At 41.9% G+C, this 15,832-nt stretch overlaps 1 protein-coding gene across 1 annotated transcript; it reads right to left on the minus strand.

Moving 5' to 3' along the window:
* Positions 1–683: 683 nt before the first annotated feature.
* LOC311498878 (vesicular inhibitory amino acid transporter) lies at positions 684–9,970 on the minus strand (the record flags this gene model as incomplete). The annotated part of the gene is made up of 7 exons (XM_084559649.1): positions 9,567–9,970; positions 4,708–4,844; positions 4,291–4,423; positions 3,924–4,126; positions 2,842–3,079; positions 2,373–2,535; positions 684–1,003 (listed from the first exon to the last, which is right to left on the minus strand). The coding sequence occupies exons 1-7, from the start codon at positions 9,855–9,857 to the stop codon at positions 684–686; spliced, it is 1,485 nt and encodes a 494-aa protein (XP_084415775.1). The 5' UTR covers positions 9,858–9,970.
* Positions 9,971–15,832: the final 5,862 nt, after the last annotated feature.

Below are 15,832 nucleotides of genomic sequence, written 5' to 3' on the forward strand. Positions count from 1 at the left end.
TCATATTGAATTATATGAGTTAGGAATGGGATGGCACTTCAGTTCATAGAATGAGTAAAGGCAGGTGAGCGAATACTTTTGGTAATATAGTGTAGCTCACTTAATTTCACATGGTTTATTTTTACAATTTATGTGTTTAAATCACATAAATTAACATAAATTAAACATATAAGTCCTCGCCATTTGTCAGAATGCCAGAGACCAAAGTTGATGTCTTTAATGGTGGTTACTAATGTAACTTGGGTTCTATGAAGTCACCATCTCTGGTGTTAGAGAAGAAGCAATCGAAAAAAGTTCACAGTGCTCCAGGTAAACACTAAATGTCCAGAGACAAGATGAAAGAACAAGAAAGAAGGCATTCGAAGGCCAGAACAAACACAGATTAAGAGTACCGTGGCTTTTTTTCTTGTTGGAGAGTGATGAAACAAAAGAGACGAGTGAGGGACTAAAGGCATACATCATATGAGCAGGTCGACAGTGTTTGTGTCATTACTCTCACTGCAAGAAGGGGGAATAACAGTTCTACAACATAGCTATTATGTTTCTCAGTATTATATATATAAAAAAACAATGTTTGCAAATTTTAGTGTGTTAACTATGGTTGAGATGTACACTAACTCTTGCTTGCAGTTATCCTTTAAAGTGAAGAGGTTGACCTTTTTCCATCCATCCATCTGCCCCTCCTACAGCCCCTCCACCAGTCTTTTCACCGAACAAATCACCCCAGACACGCTACAGATGAGCCCCAGAATCAGTATACCCACATCTATCAGCCGCTCCTTCACAGTGAGGCGCCCCCACCGCAGTCTAAGGTGAAACAGACACGGCAGTATGAGGGACACTGCCGCCCCGGTCACGCTGCCCGTCAGACCCATCAACAGGGAGAACCTGGGCACCAGCAGGGCCAGCAGGAACGACGTCACCAACAGGGCGCCGCGGACCACCAGGGCCGGACGAGACACACATCGGCCTCCGTGTTTGGAGCGAAATGACACGGCAGCATCTGGAGAGAGGTTGGAAAAGGGAGGTTGAAATGTTAAACAGTGCCTGTTGTGGTGGCAGTTTGTGTTGAACATGCAAGCAGTGTTTATTTATGGGTCAATCCATTCTGACTCATTGTTTTCCAGTCACAGGGTTTCATCACCTTCCAGGTTGGGATCATGTTTACATCACAAGATGATATAAGCGTAGAATCACTGTTAAAAAAAATGTAGTGATCAAACAAATTTTAAAGGACCAGACAGCTTTTTGTTGTTAGCCATTACAACATGTTTCCTAATCAGATGACTTCATATTTGTTGACAGTCAACTAGGAAAAGTTCAACCATGGTGACGGTCAACGTAGACCGTCAACATACGGGTTATGTTTGACCTAATTTCTAAAGTTTCATTCCATATGTTTGCAAATGTTTTATTGCATTATATTTAGATATTTTGGGATCTATGCCAATTTCCATATGTACACCGATCAGCCACAACATAATGACCACTGACAGTAAGTAAATGAAATGAAACTTTTGGACCTGGCATTATTGTGGTTGTTACTTAGACATGAACCACCCACCTAGACCAGACCACACCAGACCAGACCAGACCAGGCACCCCCACCCCATAGCAATGACGCTCATTGATGGAAGCAGCCATCCCCAGCAGGATGCAGCCTGACACAGACACACACAAAAACGCTTCAGGAAAAACTCGATAGAAACATGAAGAACAGGACAAGGTGTTGACCTGGTCTCTAAATTCACTAGATCCCAAACTGATCATAGGACCCAAAGGCCCCCACTAACAACATCTAGTTGCCAGACACCACAGGACACACCTCAGAAGGACCATGTCCATGTCTGAGGAGTCTGTTTTGGAGGCACAAGGGAGACCTACACAATATTAGGAAGGTGGTCATAATGTTATGCCTTCAATCACTTTCTTCCGTGAACCATGCTTTCGGTTGTTCCAGGAGCTCAAAGGCAGACACCGACTAATAACATGGCTGTGATCACTGGGTCAAAGACTTTAAATGGAAAGCCAAGCTGGTGCTCGCCCTGTGTTCCATAAAGACCTTCATTCAAACTGCAAACATTCCCACCTGGACACTGTCTAAAACACACAGATTTACTATCTGTGACCTCTGATCCAATCGAGTTTCTTGCTCAAGGGTAACTCGAAATCATGAGGAAGTAAAAGTGTAATTGCTTCACTTTCTTCGAGTCATTTTTATGGAGCGGCATCCGGGAAGAGATTGAAACCTCCAATATGAGCTTTGCTGCTCCACAGTGAAAATAAATGTCTAAAATAAAGTGTGTGATCTACATGTTAGTCACAGTAACTCAGCGGTTCGGACACATAATAGGTTTCTCTTCTGGTTTCACCTCTAAGCACACAGGTTTGCAATATTTCAGCAGCAGAGTAGAATGGCAGAGGGTAGGAGAGAAGGGCTTTGGCCAGCAGACACAGGTTGACCAGAGGTCGAAGGTCAGAGGGAAGGTTGTCCGTGATGACTTCTCTGGTCTCTGCCCCCCAGGTCAACACTGCCTAATGGAGGAAGGAAACAATCGATATCATGAGTCAATCAGTCACTCCTCATGTCTGTTCCTTTTCCATCACTTGATTGAAGCTTGCTGTTGTGAGACAGATGACCAGCCAAATGTAGACTCTTAATTTGTATTTCTGTTTTTTGACTATTAAAAATCTGTTACATGGTAAAAATTAAAATCTGTGTGCATAAACAAACCTTTTAAAGTCTGCTTTTATTGACAATATACCACAAATGTTTCTGTGTATGTAAACTACTCTGAGTTTGAAGTGTGTATTGTTTATTTTCCTCCAGTTGTCACTAACCAGCAAGGAAAACATGGTTTTCATGATGCAGGCAGCTCCGTGAGTCCAACCCAGCATGGCATTAAACTGCCCTCTGTCCTCCATACTGCCCTCAAGAGGAGGCAGGAAGATCTGCGAGGTGTAGGAGAAGATAATGACGCCCACTGAGACGAGGAAGTCCTCCGGTCCCACGGACGGAGACAGGGAGGACCAAGACCAGCTGCTGGCGCGACTCAAGCAGTAAAGCATGACCAGCAGGCTGAGGGCAGGAAGTAAAACGTTAAAAATAAGTTTACAATAACCTTTTAATTTATTTATGGATAGAAGACATTTGATTTTTACTTTCTCGTGCGTACAGCAAACAGAAACAGGGAAATGGAAAAAGAAACCCTACCTAAGGACAAAAGAAAACAGTAAAATGTAGATAATAATAAATTGGGTTACACAACTGAAACAACAAAAACAAATGTCCAGCAAAGCTAAGCTCATGCGAGGTTGATGTTTTGTGGGTGCATAGACAGTGATGTTATGCTTTTCTATGTAATAGAATCATAGTATTAAAATAATTGAATCTACCCAATCATACTAACAACATTGCCACAAATGGAAAATAAACTCAATTCAATATAACCTGAGACAGATAAAAAAGCAGCTCCAATGGCTGATCGTAGCAATAAATGGTATGACATGCTTTTTTTTTTGTGTGTGTCTCTGGGACACAACCATTCATACCATTTAGTGAATGCAGCAGATGGTTACATGCTTTTATGAGGCGTTTTAACCTCTGCCTTTGAGAGTGCATTAATCCAACAGAGAGCAGACGAGGGTTCAGGAAAAACCCAAACTATTTTCTCTCAGTGAAGGTCTTGAATTACCAGAGGCTGAACTGGGAGGTAATGTGCATCTGCACAGGACTTAATAGCCCAAAAAGAGACCAGACAGCTGTAAGAACTCTAACAGCCAGGGAAAACCCGAGAGTTTCTTATATCATGCAAGACACCTGCCATTAGAAATAAATCAAATGACCAGTAACAGGCAGCAGGTGCGAGCAGACAGCTTAACCTGGTATTTTTTATTATTATTATTTATGACCTCTCTGTCACCTGATCAGTATGTGAGCCAGAGAGCAGAGCAGGCTGAGAGTGGAGACTGGTCTGAGATCAGTCAGCAGCAGGCAGGGCAGGAGGAACACCAGGGACGCCAGAGAACACGCCCACCGAGGAACGGCCACGGCTGACAGACTGTCAGTCAGCAGGCTGGTGGAGACGAGCAGGTACAGCGTACAGGTCATCAGCAGCTCAATCACCTGGAAGATACCACAGGGATGGGGTTTTACTTCATACATTCACAGAAAGACATTTATTTAAATTTTTTTGCCTCTACTGCTCTGTTCTTACTGAATCAAAACATGCCCAAGAGTGACCGTACGTCAAATAAAATATGTTTTTTTAAACTTATCGGGTGCGTTACCTGAGCTACATTAACCATCCATCCTCCCACCCCCGAGCAGTTCGGCCACAGTCCTTTGAAGCAGGCCTCCATAATGTCCTGGTAGCTGTGTCGTACTCTGACCTTTGACCTCTGACCTGACACTGAGCCTTCACTGAAATATGTGAAAAAAAACAGCAAAAAAACTTCAAGCTATGACACAAAGTGTTACAGAGTTGTGTCACTGCTGCATCAGTGGAATGTTTGTGTATTTTGATGCAAAAAAAAACCTCTGCAGTCTCTCTCCGCATAGCAAATTTTTTGAGTTTAAATTCCTCTTAAATGTCTGATTGAAATAGAAGAAATAAAAAGTTAGATGCTAAGTTGCTTCTTTTAACACACGGCTCAGCTTTATGTGATAAAAGTCATGCGACTCGACGAGCGTAAGAGAAACCATACCTTTGGTCCTCTTCATACAAACAATCCACCAGGTTCCTTCCCGTGTGGTTGCACACCCAGGCCGAGAGAACCAGCAGTACCAGACCCGCATACCCAGACCGGACCAGAGCGAAAGGCAATCCCAGCACGAAGATACCCTTGGGGGGAGGGGGGTGAGAGAGGAGAAGAGTGGAGGAAGGTGTGAGAAGATGGCGAGAAAAGGAAGAAGAAACGCAAACGCCCCCTCATGTGGCATCCTGCTAGCTGAAAGCACAGATAGTACTTTTTGATTTGCACGTCATTTCATCCTCTTTCTCACTTTGTTTCCCGTCTCATGCCAAACTTAAGAGGAAGGGATGCCATCTTCTGTTCTACTTTTGATCCTTTCTGTACTTTTCCCCCCACTTTTTTCACTTTCAACTAGCAAAACAGAGCTAATGTGCAGTTTTTAATATTATCACGAGAATTTGCTAAAAATATAGGATGAAAATCAGGGGAAATGAGAGAAATTGCACTACATACATATATGGAAGAGTGATATTTCTTTTTGGGACCTAGTGCCGCCACATCTCTTGTGCATATCTTGTTTAAAAAATAATCACTGAAAATGATTAAGATGTGAAAACTCAAAAGCACTAAAGAATGAGGAGGTCTGAGGAGAAAAGGGATGAAAGAAGTGCTCGTGGCTGGATGATGAGGATGAGGAGGAGGAGGAGGAGGAGACGAGAGGAGAGTTCTGGCGTGACGCCTGGAGAGTCTGAAGGATGCAGGAGACCAGCAGGAGCAGAAGGAGGAGGAGAGCCGAGCTTTGGCCCACCACCAAGGGAGAAAATGGAAGTGACTGCCAGAGAGAGAGAGAGACAGAGAGACAGAGAGAGGAGAAGGAGAGGGAGGAGGAAGCGGAGAAAAGTTAAGAAAAAAGAGAGTAAGGAGGAGGAGGAGGAGGACACAAAAAGGAAAGAAGGCTGAGGGAAAGGTGCAGACTCGGCGCTGGAGAGCACTAGGTTTGGATGATGGGAGATCAGAGGAGGCTACGAGGTACTTTGATGGAGCTGCTGTGTTTCTGAATGTTGGAACACGGAGATACGCAGACTCGCTGAGAGAGTTATGGAAGCACATCACTCACAAACACACGCCGCGGATGCATAAACCCACGAGCGCACGTTCTCCCTCTTTCAAGTTGCTATTTGGTAACTGGTGTCTGTTAGGCTCGCGCTGATGGAGCTTTGATGTTCAAATGGAGCTGCTGGGGATGAAAGCAGTTTGAGAAAAATCTGACGCTCAAGTATCTGATTTCATCTCTCCCTTCTCTCTCTCTCTCTCTCTCTCTCTCTCTTTCTCTCTCTCTCTCTCTCTTTCTCTCTTGCTGCACTTCTCTTTCTCTCTGTGTTTCTGCCAGTTAACTCCTCATTGGTTACTCTGGGCACAACCTTAAGCGGCTCCCAATCACAAAGGGCCACAGTAAGGGAAGAAGAAATCCCTGATTGGCTGCAAAGAGGACGAAGATCCTGCCACAGTCTCACACCCACCCGAGACACCTGTGATGTCTGCTTATTTAAGGCGTGTTGACCGAGCACATATGCTCTACTTTCATATCTCACATAGCCAATATTGGCCACCAAAGCGGCACGGGCCGTCTTGACGGGCACAAAATAAAGATCACTGCGCGCTCTCCGCTCCAAGATTACAACCGCCGCCCTTCAGGTCACGTCCAGTATTTTATGCAAGCGCATGCCTTGTTCACAAAAGAAAAAAAATGAAATGTCCTCCCTCACCATGGAGGGATTAGGAGGAGCTCACACGAGCAGAAACAGACAGGCCTGACATTTAAATAACAGAAGTGCTGTTTTTTTAAACCATGGAAAAAATGATTAAATCCTGTTCCCGAGTTTAATCAAAGTTGTTTTGTTTGTCTAAAGTCAATATGAATGTTCAGGACAAGTGTAATTTCCACATGCTTGTATGTAAGTAAAGTACATTCTGGGTTAATCTATGTAGTGCTACCATCAAGGAGTGTCATTACTATGGGGTGGGGGAGCCTGGTCTGGTCTAGGTGAGTGCTACATGTCTAAGTAACATCCACATGAATGCCAGGAACAAAAGGTTCCCAGCAGAACACTGAGTTGTCACAAGATGGTCAATGTTATTTACTTCTCCTGTCAGAGGTCATAATGTTGTGGCTGATCGGTGTCTTTAAGCTTTAAGCCTGACAGTTAGCTACTGACAATTGAAAATAACATCCGGTACGATGAAGGTTTGTTCGTGACGTGACAAAATAGAAGAAAACTACTTTTATTGTAAAGATGATGTTAGGTAATGAACGACTAGTCTATTGGTGAGAAGATCAACAGAGAATCTACAGTCAGCTATAGTTAATTTATTGTTTCAGTTAATTTTTAGGCAAATACACCGAAGATTCACTGTCAAATGCATGAGCATTCGATGCATCCAAAAGGGGCAGAAAAATAATAAAAAATAGGGACATTCCTAATTCCCCTGGAGTTTCCTTTTGGTGTGCAACTTAAAATAAACTTGGCTCTTCAGTTTTCAACATAGTATTAAGCTAAATCCTCATAACGGTTAAATTAATATCCATCTATCTCAGCATCACAAGCAGAAGGTCCACGACTCCAATCTGCGATGAAGACACACAAACCCGAGCTGCCTCATTAACAATCAGGCTGGAATTCAAACTATGAGTTTCATAATATTCCCAAGCCGAGAGCCTTCAGAGCTGGGGCGGCTGAGTTATTTATTTATTTATTTATTTTTGCATTTTTGGCAGCAAACTGACTCTCTAATATAAACTTCATCAAGGTGGCAGACGAGTCATTTATACTGGCATCAATAAACCACCGAAGGAAAATACACATTTTCTTTTTAGCCTTGATGGGAGATGAAACTGCTGTTCTTTTTTTACTTAGCCAGGATGTGATGTGATCCTTGCACACCAGATTCTCTTTTCTTTTACTGTTACTATCCGACCGTGTGTTAACGTGTCAGATTTTTGCTCCTTAAAAACTTAACCCGGCCTATCTGTAACCTCAAAACAAAAGGCAGTTCCTTCGGTTAAGGTCGCTGATTGCAATAATATGCAGGTAATGAGCAACCTATAAATCACTAACCAGGCCCGGGAAAGCAGCTGGTCCAGAAAAATACAAGTATGCAAGTCACTGTGGTGGTTTGGGGACCAAATTATATGGCTAGAAGCAGTTAGAGAAGTAAAAAGCCATAGATTTAAACAGGCAATTTGAATATATCACACTCTCAGTTCATTAGAGACAAAGTTTCTGTGCCTTGCCTGGAAAAGAAATTTGGTCTCTGTGGAAAACGAAGAAACACTCTGGCACTCAGACAGACAGACTAGCAGCAATAAAGCAAACATAGAAAACACTTGATTATATACTAAATATGGAATTTGTGTACCTTTGTGATTGAACATCGTTGTGTGCAGCGATCTAATGCAAAAGAGACTGATGTGCTCAATTCCTGGAGGGACATGTCTTCATGCATCGCCCTTTGTCAGCATGTAAATGTGTGTATGGATGCCGTATTGATGCCCTAATGTCATAATGTATTCTCCATGGACCCGGTGACACTGTTCAATTACACCACAATGGAACAATGGATCACATTTACATGAGTGCAGCAGTTGAATACCGCCCGGCGTTTACAGTATAATAAGCTATTAGCATTGCCGCCACGAGGACATGCTGTGACCGGGACATTTTTCAGTTCTTCGAAACGATTTGATTCGCGCTTAATTTGATTATGAACACAGGAGGGGGCTGGAAAAAAACAACAACAACAATCAGCAAGACTGCAATGAATTGTTCAGTAATGTGAAAAAAACAAGACAAAAAAAACAATGGGAGCGAATTAAATAGTCCGCCTCGTTCTTAATGTTTTCTTTTTTGAATGCGGAGTGCAACTTAACACCCAAGCAGGTGGGTTGACATTTTACATTTGTCCTTTGCAAGTGGAAGAATAGAGAGACAGATTGGAAAAGTGAGAAAAGAGGATTGAGATGCTGAAATTGACCCAGAAAAACATTTGCAATTAACATGAGCTTTTTATTTTTTTTGCTGTTTTATCAGAAGACAAACACGACGGCTTTCTTAAAAGGATTTTGAGAATTTTTCTAGCATTAAAAACAAGTGACTCATCAGCAGCACTTCACAAATGGACCTGCTGTGTAATGCTCAGACACCTTATCGTGACTATACAATGCGTGCACGCTGGTTAAATTGATTTGCTGAAGGTTAACATGCTTTCTGTCTCATTTCTGTGTGTTGCTCAATAAACAGAGATCCTCCTCTTGACCTGACTCTGGAGACCACTGACTGTATGTATATGGATGGATAAATTGTAGGTGACATGCTCGTAGGATTCCTAAAGGAAAGTTTTGAAGCTCAGATTGTGTGTCACCAACCACCGCTTAGCGAGACTTCTTGCTAATTTGAAGAATTAAAGAGAAAGAGACCATTGATGGGATCTAAATGAGCAATGTACAAAAAACTTTACCCCTATGTAGTTGTCATGAATTGTGCAATTACCAACCTACCTTGTCCAATCCATTGTTGTGCCACCCAATGAGAATGTTTGATATTGTTGTAAAGTTGGACATTTTAACAAAGAGGTCTATGGAGATTGACTCACTTTTGCAGACAGCCTCAAGTGGCCATCAGAGGAACTGCAGTTTTTTTTGACACTTTGGCTTTGGGTTGATTTTCAAAAACAGAACAACAGTATAGTTTGGCATCGATATGAGGGGTTAAAGAAGCCACAATGTGCTAAACCGTTGCAATGAAAGTTACTTTTCTACTTTTCTTATGCAAAGAAAACAATGTCGACCATGCATGTGTATTGTATTCGTGTACCTGTATTGCATTTGTGACATTCCAGCCTGCCTCCCAGGTGGTGATGGTTGGAGAGGGATTCACACCTGAGGTGCCGATGTCGGCGCTCTGTGCTGGAGCTGCCAAATTGATGCTTTCTCTCTCATTTTCACGACTATCACGAAGCTGAGAAGTCCCCTCTGCCGTTCCTTCCCCCTCTTTCTTCTCCTCTCCATCTTCAGAAAATCTCCACTTGAGCACATCCGCACAAAGAAACCTGGCCACTCTGTGAGACCCCTTGTTCTCCTGCATGTCCTCTCTCTTGCTTCCCATCTGGTCAGTTAGCAGCTCAGAAAATCTTCTTTCCTTGTGGCATTTTCTTGTGTTTTTGACCAAGAAGGAGTCTGAAGGGGAAACGGCCGAAGTTACGGTGATGTTCTTGGTTCCAGAGGAGATTACGGTAGCTCTGGTTTCTTTAAAAGCTGGACATTCGGTGCTAGTGGATCCCTCTTGATCAGATGACATCCTATTTCTTCCGGCATCGCCATTTTCTCTTGTGATGGTGTCATGAGTTAGCCTGTTGTCCTCACTGTAGGTTCGGTTCAGCTCATCACTGTGGGTCAGAACCTGCATCTCTTCCTCTTCTTGAAAAAACCTGTTGAGCAAAACTTCATCAACTCCCGTGCCATCATTCACTTCGCTAAAGACTTTTTTGTAAACTGCACATTTTTACACCGCTATGCATTTAAACAGTTAAAAAGAGGTTTTCAGGTTTTCATTATTGCTGTTCATGGCAATAATATTGATACTAAATGGAGATGGAGCGAAAATGAAGAGGAATAATTAAGTGCAAACTGTTTGAGTTTATTTTTGGGCACATTTAGCCACTGCAGCAGCTGCTCTGGTAAACTGTTGCAACAAAGTGGTGTTTAAATTAATCAAAAAGATTAAATAAGTAAATAAATAATGAAAAAAATCTGTTCCAGCATTATAAAATATCTGATGTTCATATGCAACTTTGACTTTTAATTCTCTGTGACTGAACAGATTACTGACCCTTGTTGTTAATAATACACCTGCTTATATTAATATACTTATTATTCTTATTAAAACTGTTTAGTGTGAATCTATAAATGAACATTTCTCATGGTGTGACTCACCTTGTCGTCCAGTCCAGTTGTAGCCTTGACACTGCCCAGCCCCACATAGACCCAGCGGCGCTCCAGGGCTGCGCAGAGCTTCGAGCCCCGCGCAGAGAGCCCATCTTCAGCCTCGCTGTCAACAGAATCAGCCTCTCTGTCTCTGGAGGTCTCAGTGTCTCAGGAGAATCTTGACTGACGCCGGACACATAAGCACAAACTCTTCCAAATTCACACACACAAAAATGTTGGCCCGCAAAGTAACTCCTCAAATACTCAGTCGCACAAGCGCATCTGCATAAGTACGCGCATGCAGGTGTTCGAGTGACTGACGGGTTGTTGAGCTGTAACATTATAATATGCCAGTGCTTTCAGTGGTGAAGGAGTAAACAAATATAATGGCCCACTCAGTCGGTAAGTACACTCAGGGATGTAGTGGCAGGCAAAACTCTGGCAACAAAATTCTATACATTTACACCATAAAACAAAATATAAATCCACATTACATAAGAGCTGTTCCATTAAAATACATCAATTCCAGGTCATATTTAGAGACATGTCATGAACTAAGGAGACCATGGACAACATTTTCCTTCAACGACTACTTGAAATACACTATCCATCTTTTGATATAAGAAAGATATACTGTATATGAGCACTAATTAATAATATCATTTATTTTCTCTAATAAGGATAAGACTGTACTATTACATTTGATGCAAGAAATCACACTTGCAGTTGGTCCATCATAGGGGCATTTCAAATGTAATGCTGCTTTAAAAAATCATTTAAACCCACTGTATCTGCAATAAAAGCAAAATTCAAAGTAAGCACATGACTGCTGTAGTTAGGTAATGATATGAGGCAATGTAGGCTTCCAAGCATATTACTATTTTTGCAGAAGCAACACTTATCTTAATTGCACATTGATTTTAATTGAATCAAGAATAGCCTTTAGTTTAGCTGAAACTGCTGTTAATGACAGAAAGTTATCACAACACACGACGTGTCACAGTTTGTTTTTCTATGGGTCTGTGTAGCCACAGACCCGTCAGGGTGTCCATGCTGACCCCTGTCCACTGTTGAAACCACCTACAATGGACACCGGACCAAGGAGCAATGGATGAAGGTGGCCTGGTCTGATGTATCACACTCTTGTCTATATAATGTGGAAGGCCAGATGCCTGTGCGTCACTTATCTGGGGAACACGTGGCACCAGGGTGCAAGGAACACCCTTGACATCGCCATTGGGGTTATGCTTGTTGTGCAACATTAAGCAGGCGGTAGAAGAACATCCTAGTGAGATCATCATTCACTTCACTAGTTTGTGGTTTTAAACTTGTGGCTGATTGTCAGAGGTGGGAAGTAACGAAGTACAAATACTTCATTACTCAGGTATCTGTACTTTACTTGAGTTTTTTTTCCTGACGACTTTTTACTTTTACTCCCTACATTTGTACACAACTATCTGTACTTTCTACTCCTTACATTGGAAAAACAGGCTCGTTACTTTTTTTTAACCTCCACGCATGACAAAGAAAAAGTAACGAGCCTGTTTTTGATTGGACATGACTGACTAGAACATCGATACCCTTCATCAGCTCTACACACCGGTGTGCCTGTGTTCTTCTTCTACTGGGTTGAACAGGCAGCCTGTTGATTAGTTTGAGCTCTGCTGCCACCTAGTGACTGGAGGCTTGTTTATCGTTCAAGCATCAATAAAGACACTAATGCTGAAAGTCCACCTGACCCCACTATTTGAGAAGTACTGGTCTAATGTGAAAAAACAAATTCAGGTATGGTGTGGTTTCTGTTGCTTGCTATCATTAGCTTTTTGAGCAGTTTTTGGAAGCCAGTTTACAACGTTAGCCATGCTATGAGAACACATCGTTTTGATTGTTTATAGCTAACGCTAGCTAGCTCTCAGTTTTAAAACAACAACCCAATAACCCTCAATTTATTATTAAAAATTATCCAGATGCTCATGCAGGACATCTGGTCAGTTCAGTCTAGATTATTCTTCTAGAACGTTTTTCATTAATGGCAAAATCATTTTTACTTTTTACTTAAGTATATTTCAGAGCCTGTATTTTCTTACTTTTACTTGAGTAAAGAAATTGAATCAGTACTTTTACCAGAATATATATTTTTTTTACACAAGTATCTGTACTTTTACTTATGTACAGAATGTGAATACTTTTGCCACCTCTGCTGATTGTTGTACATATACATTGTCTGGCCAAAATAAAAGCTGCCACCTGGATTTAACTAAGCAAATAGGTATGAGCCTCCTATTAGATACTTACTCCATGGGCGATTATCTTTCAGCTGGTAACAAGCTATTTAACCCCAACTGATGCAATGAGTAGCTTCTCATTTCTTAAACAACCATCTCTAAAGGCACATCCCGTGGTCTGTTTGAGAATAGTCAAATCATTGGCATGCATCAAGCAGAGAAAACATCTAAGGAGATTGTAGAAACTACTAAAATTGTGTTAAGAACTGTCCAACGCATTATTAAAAAATGGAAGGATAATGGGGAACCAGTGCATCAAGGTAAGAAGAGAGGCAGATGAAGTGATGCACCCATCATGCCTAGTGTCTACTATACAAGCCTGTGGGGACAGTGCTATGATCTGGGGTTGCTGCAGTTGCTCAGGTCTAGGTTTAGCATCATTATGTGCCCAAAGAATGAGGTCAGCTGACTACCTGAATATACTGAATGACCAGCTTATTCCATCAATGGATTTTTTTCTTCCTTGATGGCACAGGCATATTCCAAGACGACAGGCTCAAATTGTGAAAGAGTGGTTCAGGGAGCATGAGACATCATTTTCACACATGGATTGGCCACCACAGAGTCCAGACCTTAACCCTATTGAGAAGCTTTGGGATGTCCTGGAGGAGGCTTTGCACAGTGGTCAGACTCTCCCATCATCAATACAAGAACTTGGTGAAAAGTTAATGCAACACTGGATGGAAATAAATCTGGTGACATTGCAGAAGCTTATGGAAACAATGCAACAGCGAATGCCTGCTGTAATCAAAGTTAAAGGAGGTCCAACGAAATATTTCAGCGTGTGACCTTTTTTTTTGGCCAGGCAGTGTATATTCACAGAAAGTGACAATGGGGTCATGCTGTTAATGACTGCCAGTGGCTGCCATGACAGAAACTCATATGCTAGCTAGCGACACCTATGTCAAATAACGATTAATTTCCACTTTAGACAATAGAAAACAAGTAGTAAACACCAGAAGAGTAAATTTTATTCCTCAGTTTTTTTGCCTTTTCCGAAATCATACAGCACTGCTGGTTTTCCACAGGTCTGGAGCTGTTTTCTGAGTATTGACTTAAATGTGTCCACGACTCTCAAAACCACCATATTGTTTTCATTTGTTTCAGGTCTCTTCGGTACATCTGGCTTTGCTTTGTAAAGAGTGGCCATGTTTTGCCCCAGACTGTGGTTAGTAGTCCGGGGCAGCAGGAGGAGCCATAGAACAGTAGAGTAAGTTACAGGGTGGACTCAGCTGGACCAAAACCTCTGATGCGACTAATCAACTAATATCAACTTTTTTGTGAGTTTTAAATTCTCTTTAGTTGTTGTTGTCCACATGGTAGCCACAATACAACATTTTATTTCCACTTTGTGTGACATATTTTATCCCTGCTTTATTGCTGAGAGTATCTGTTTCATTATTTATATTTTTTAAACTCTTGTTGGATGTCTCTCTCTCTTTTAGCATCTATCTATCTATCTATCTATCTATCTACTTTAAACAAGTATAGGAGGAGGAGGGAAGAGAGGAAGAGGAGGAGTGGACAGAGTTTGGATCAACTTCTGTGTCACTTTCTGACATTCAACTCAACTCTGAGCTGCGCGAGAGGACCGCACGGACTCCTCACACAGCGCGCGCACGAGCGAAGACAGCGCATCAAGACCAGGCCGGACGTTGTGTGCAGCGATCTAATGCAAAAGAGACTGATGTGCTCAATTCCTGGAGGGACATGTCTTCATGCATCGCCCTTTTTCAGCATGTAAATGTGTGTATGGATGCCGTATTGATGCCCTAATGTCATAATGTATTCTCCATGGACCCGGTGACACTGTTCAATTACACCACAATGGAACAATGGATCACATTTACATGAGTGCAGCAGTTGAATACCGCCCGGCGTTTACAGTATAATAAGCTATTAGCATTGCCGCCACGAGGACATGCTGTGACCGGGACATTTTTCAGTTCTTCGAAACGATTTGATTCGCGCTTAATTTGATTATGAACACAGGAGGGGGCTGGAAAAAAACAACAACAACAATCAGCAAGACTGCAATGAATTGTTCAGTAATGTGAAAAAAACAAGACAAAAAAAAAACAATGGGAGCGAATTAAATAGTCCGCCTCGTTCTTAATGTTTTCTTTTTTGAATGCGGTGTGCAACTTAACACCCAAGCAGGTGGGTTGACATTTTACATTTGTCCTTTGCAAGTGGAAGAATAGAGAGAGAGATTGGAAAAGTGAGAAAAGAGGATTGAGATGCTGAAATTGACCCAGAAAAACATTTGCAATTAACATGAGCTTTTTATTTTTTTTGCTGTTTTATCAGAAGACAAACACGACAGCTTTCTTAAAAGGATTTTGAGAATTTTTCTAGCATTAAAAACAAGTGACTCATCAGCAGCACTTCACAAATGGACCTGCTGTGTAATGCTCAGACACCTTATCGTGACTATACAATGCGTGCACGCTGGTTAAATTGATTTGCTGAAGGTTAACATGCTTTCTGTCTCATTTCTGTGTGTTGCTCAATAAACAGAGATCCTCCTCTTGACCTGACTCTGGAGACCACTGACTGTATGTATATGGATGGATAAATTGTAGGTGACATGCTCGTAGGATTCCTGAAGGAAAGTTTCGAAGCTCAGATTGTGTGTCACCAACCACCGCTTAGCGAGACTTCCTGCTAATTTGAAGAATTAAAGAGAAAGAGACCATTGATGGGATCTAAATGAGCAATGTACAAAAAACTTTACCCCTATGTAGTTGTCATGAATTGTGCAATTACCAACCTACCTTGTCCAATCCATTGTTGTGCCACCCAATGAGAATGTTTGATATTGTTGTAAAGTTGGACATTTTAACAAAGAGGTCTATGGAGATTGACTCAC

The sequence above is a fragment of the Chelon labrosus genome (genome assembly GCF_963514085.1).
Source record: "Chelon labrosus genome assembly, chromosome: 14".
In the NCBI taxonomy this organism is placed as follows: domain Eukaryota; kingdom Metazoa; phylum Chordata; class Actinopteri; order Mugiliformes; family Mugilidae; genus Chelon; species Chelon labrosus.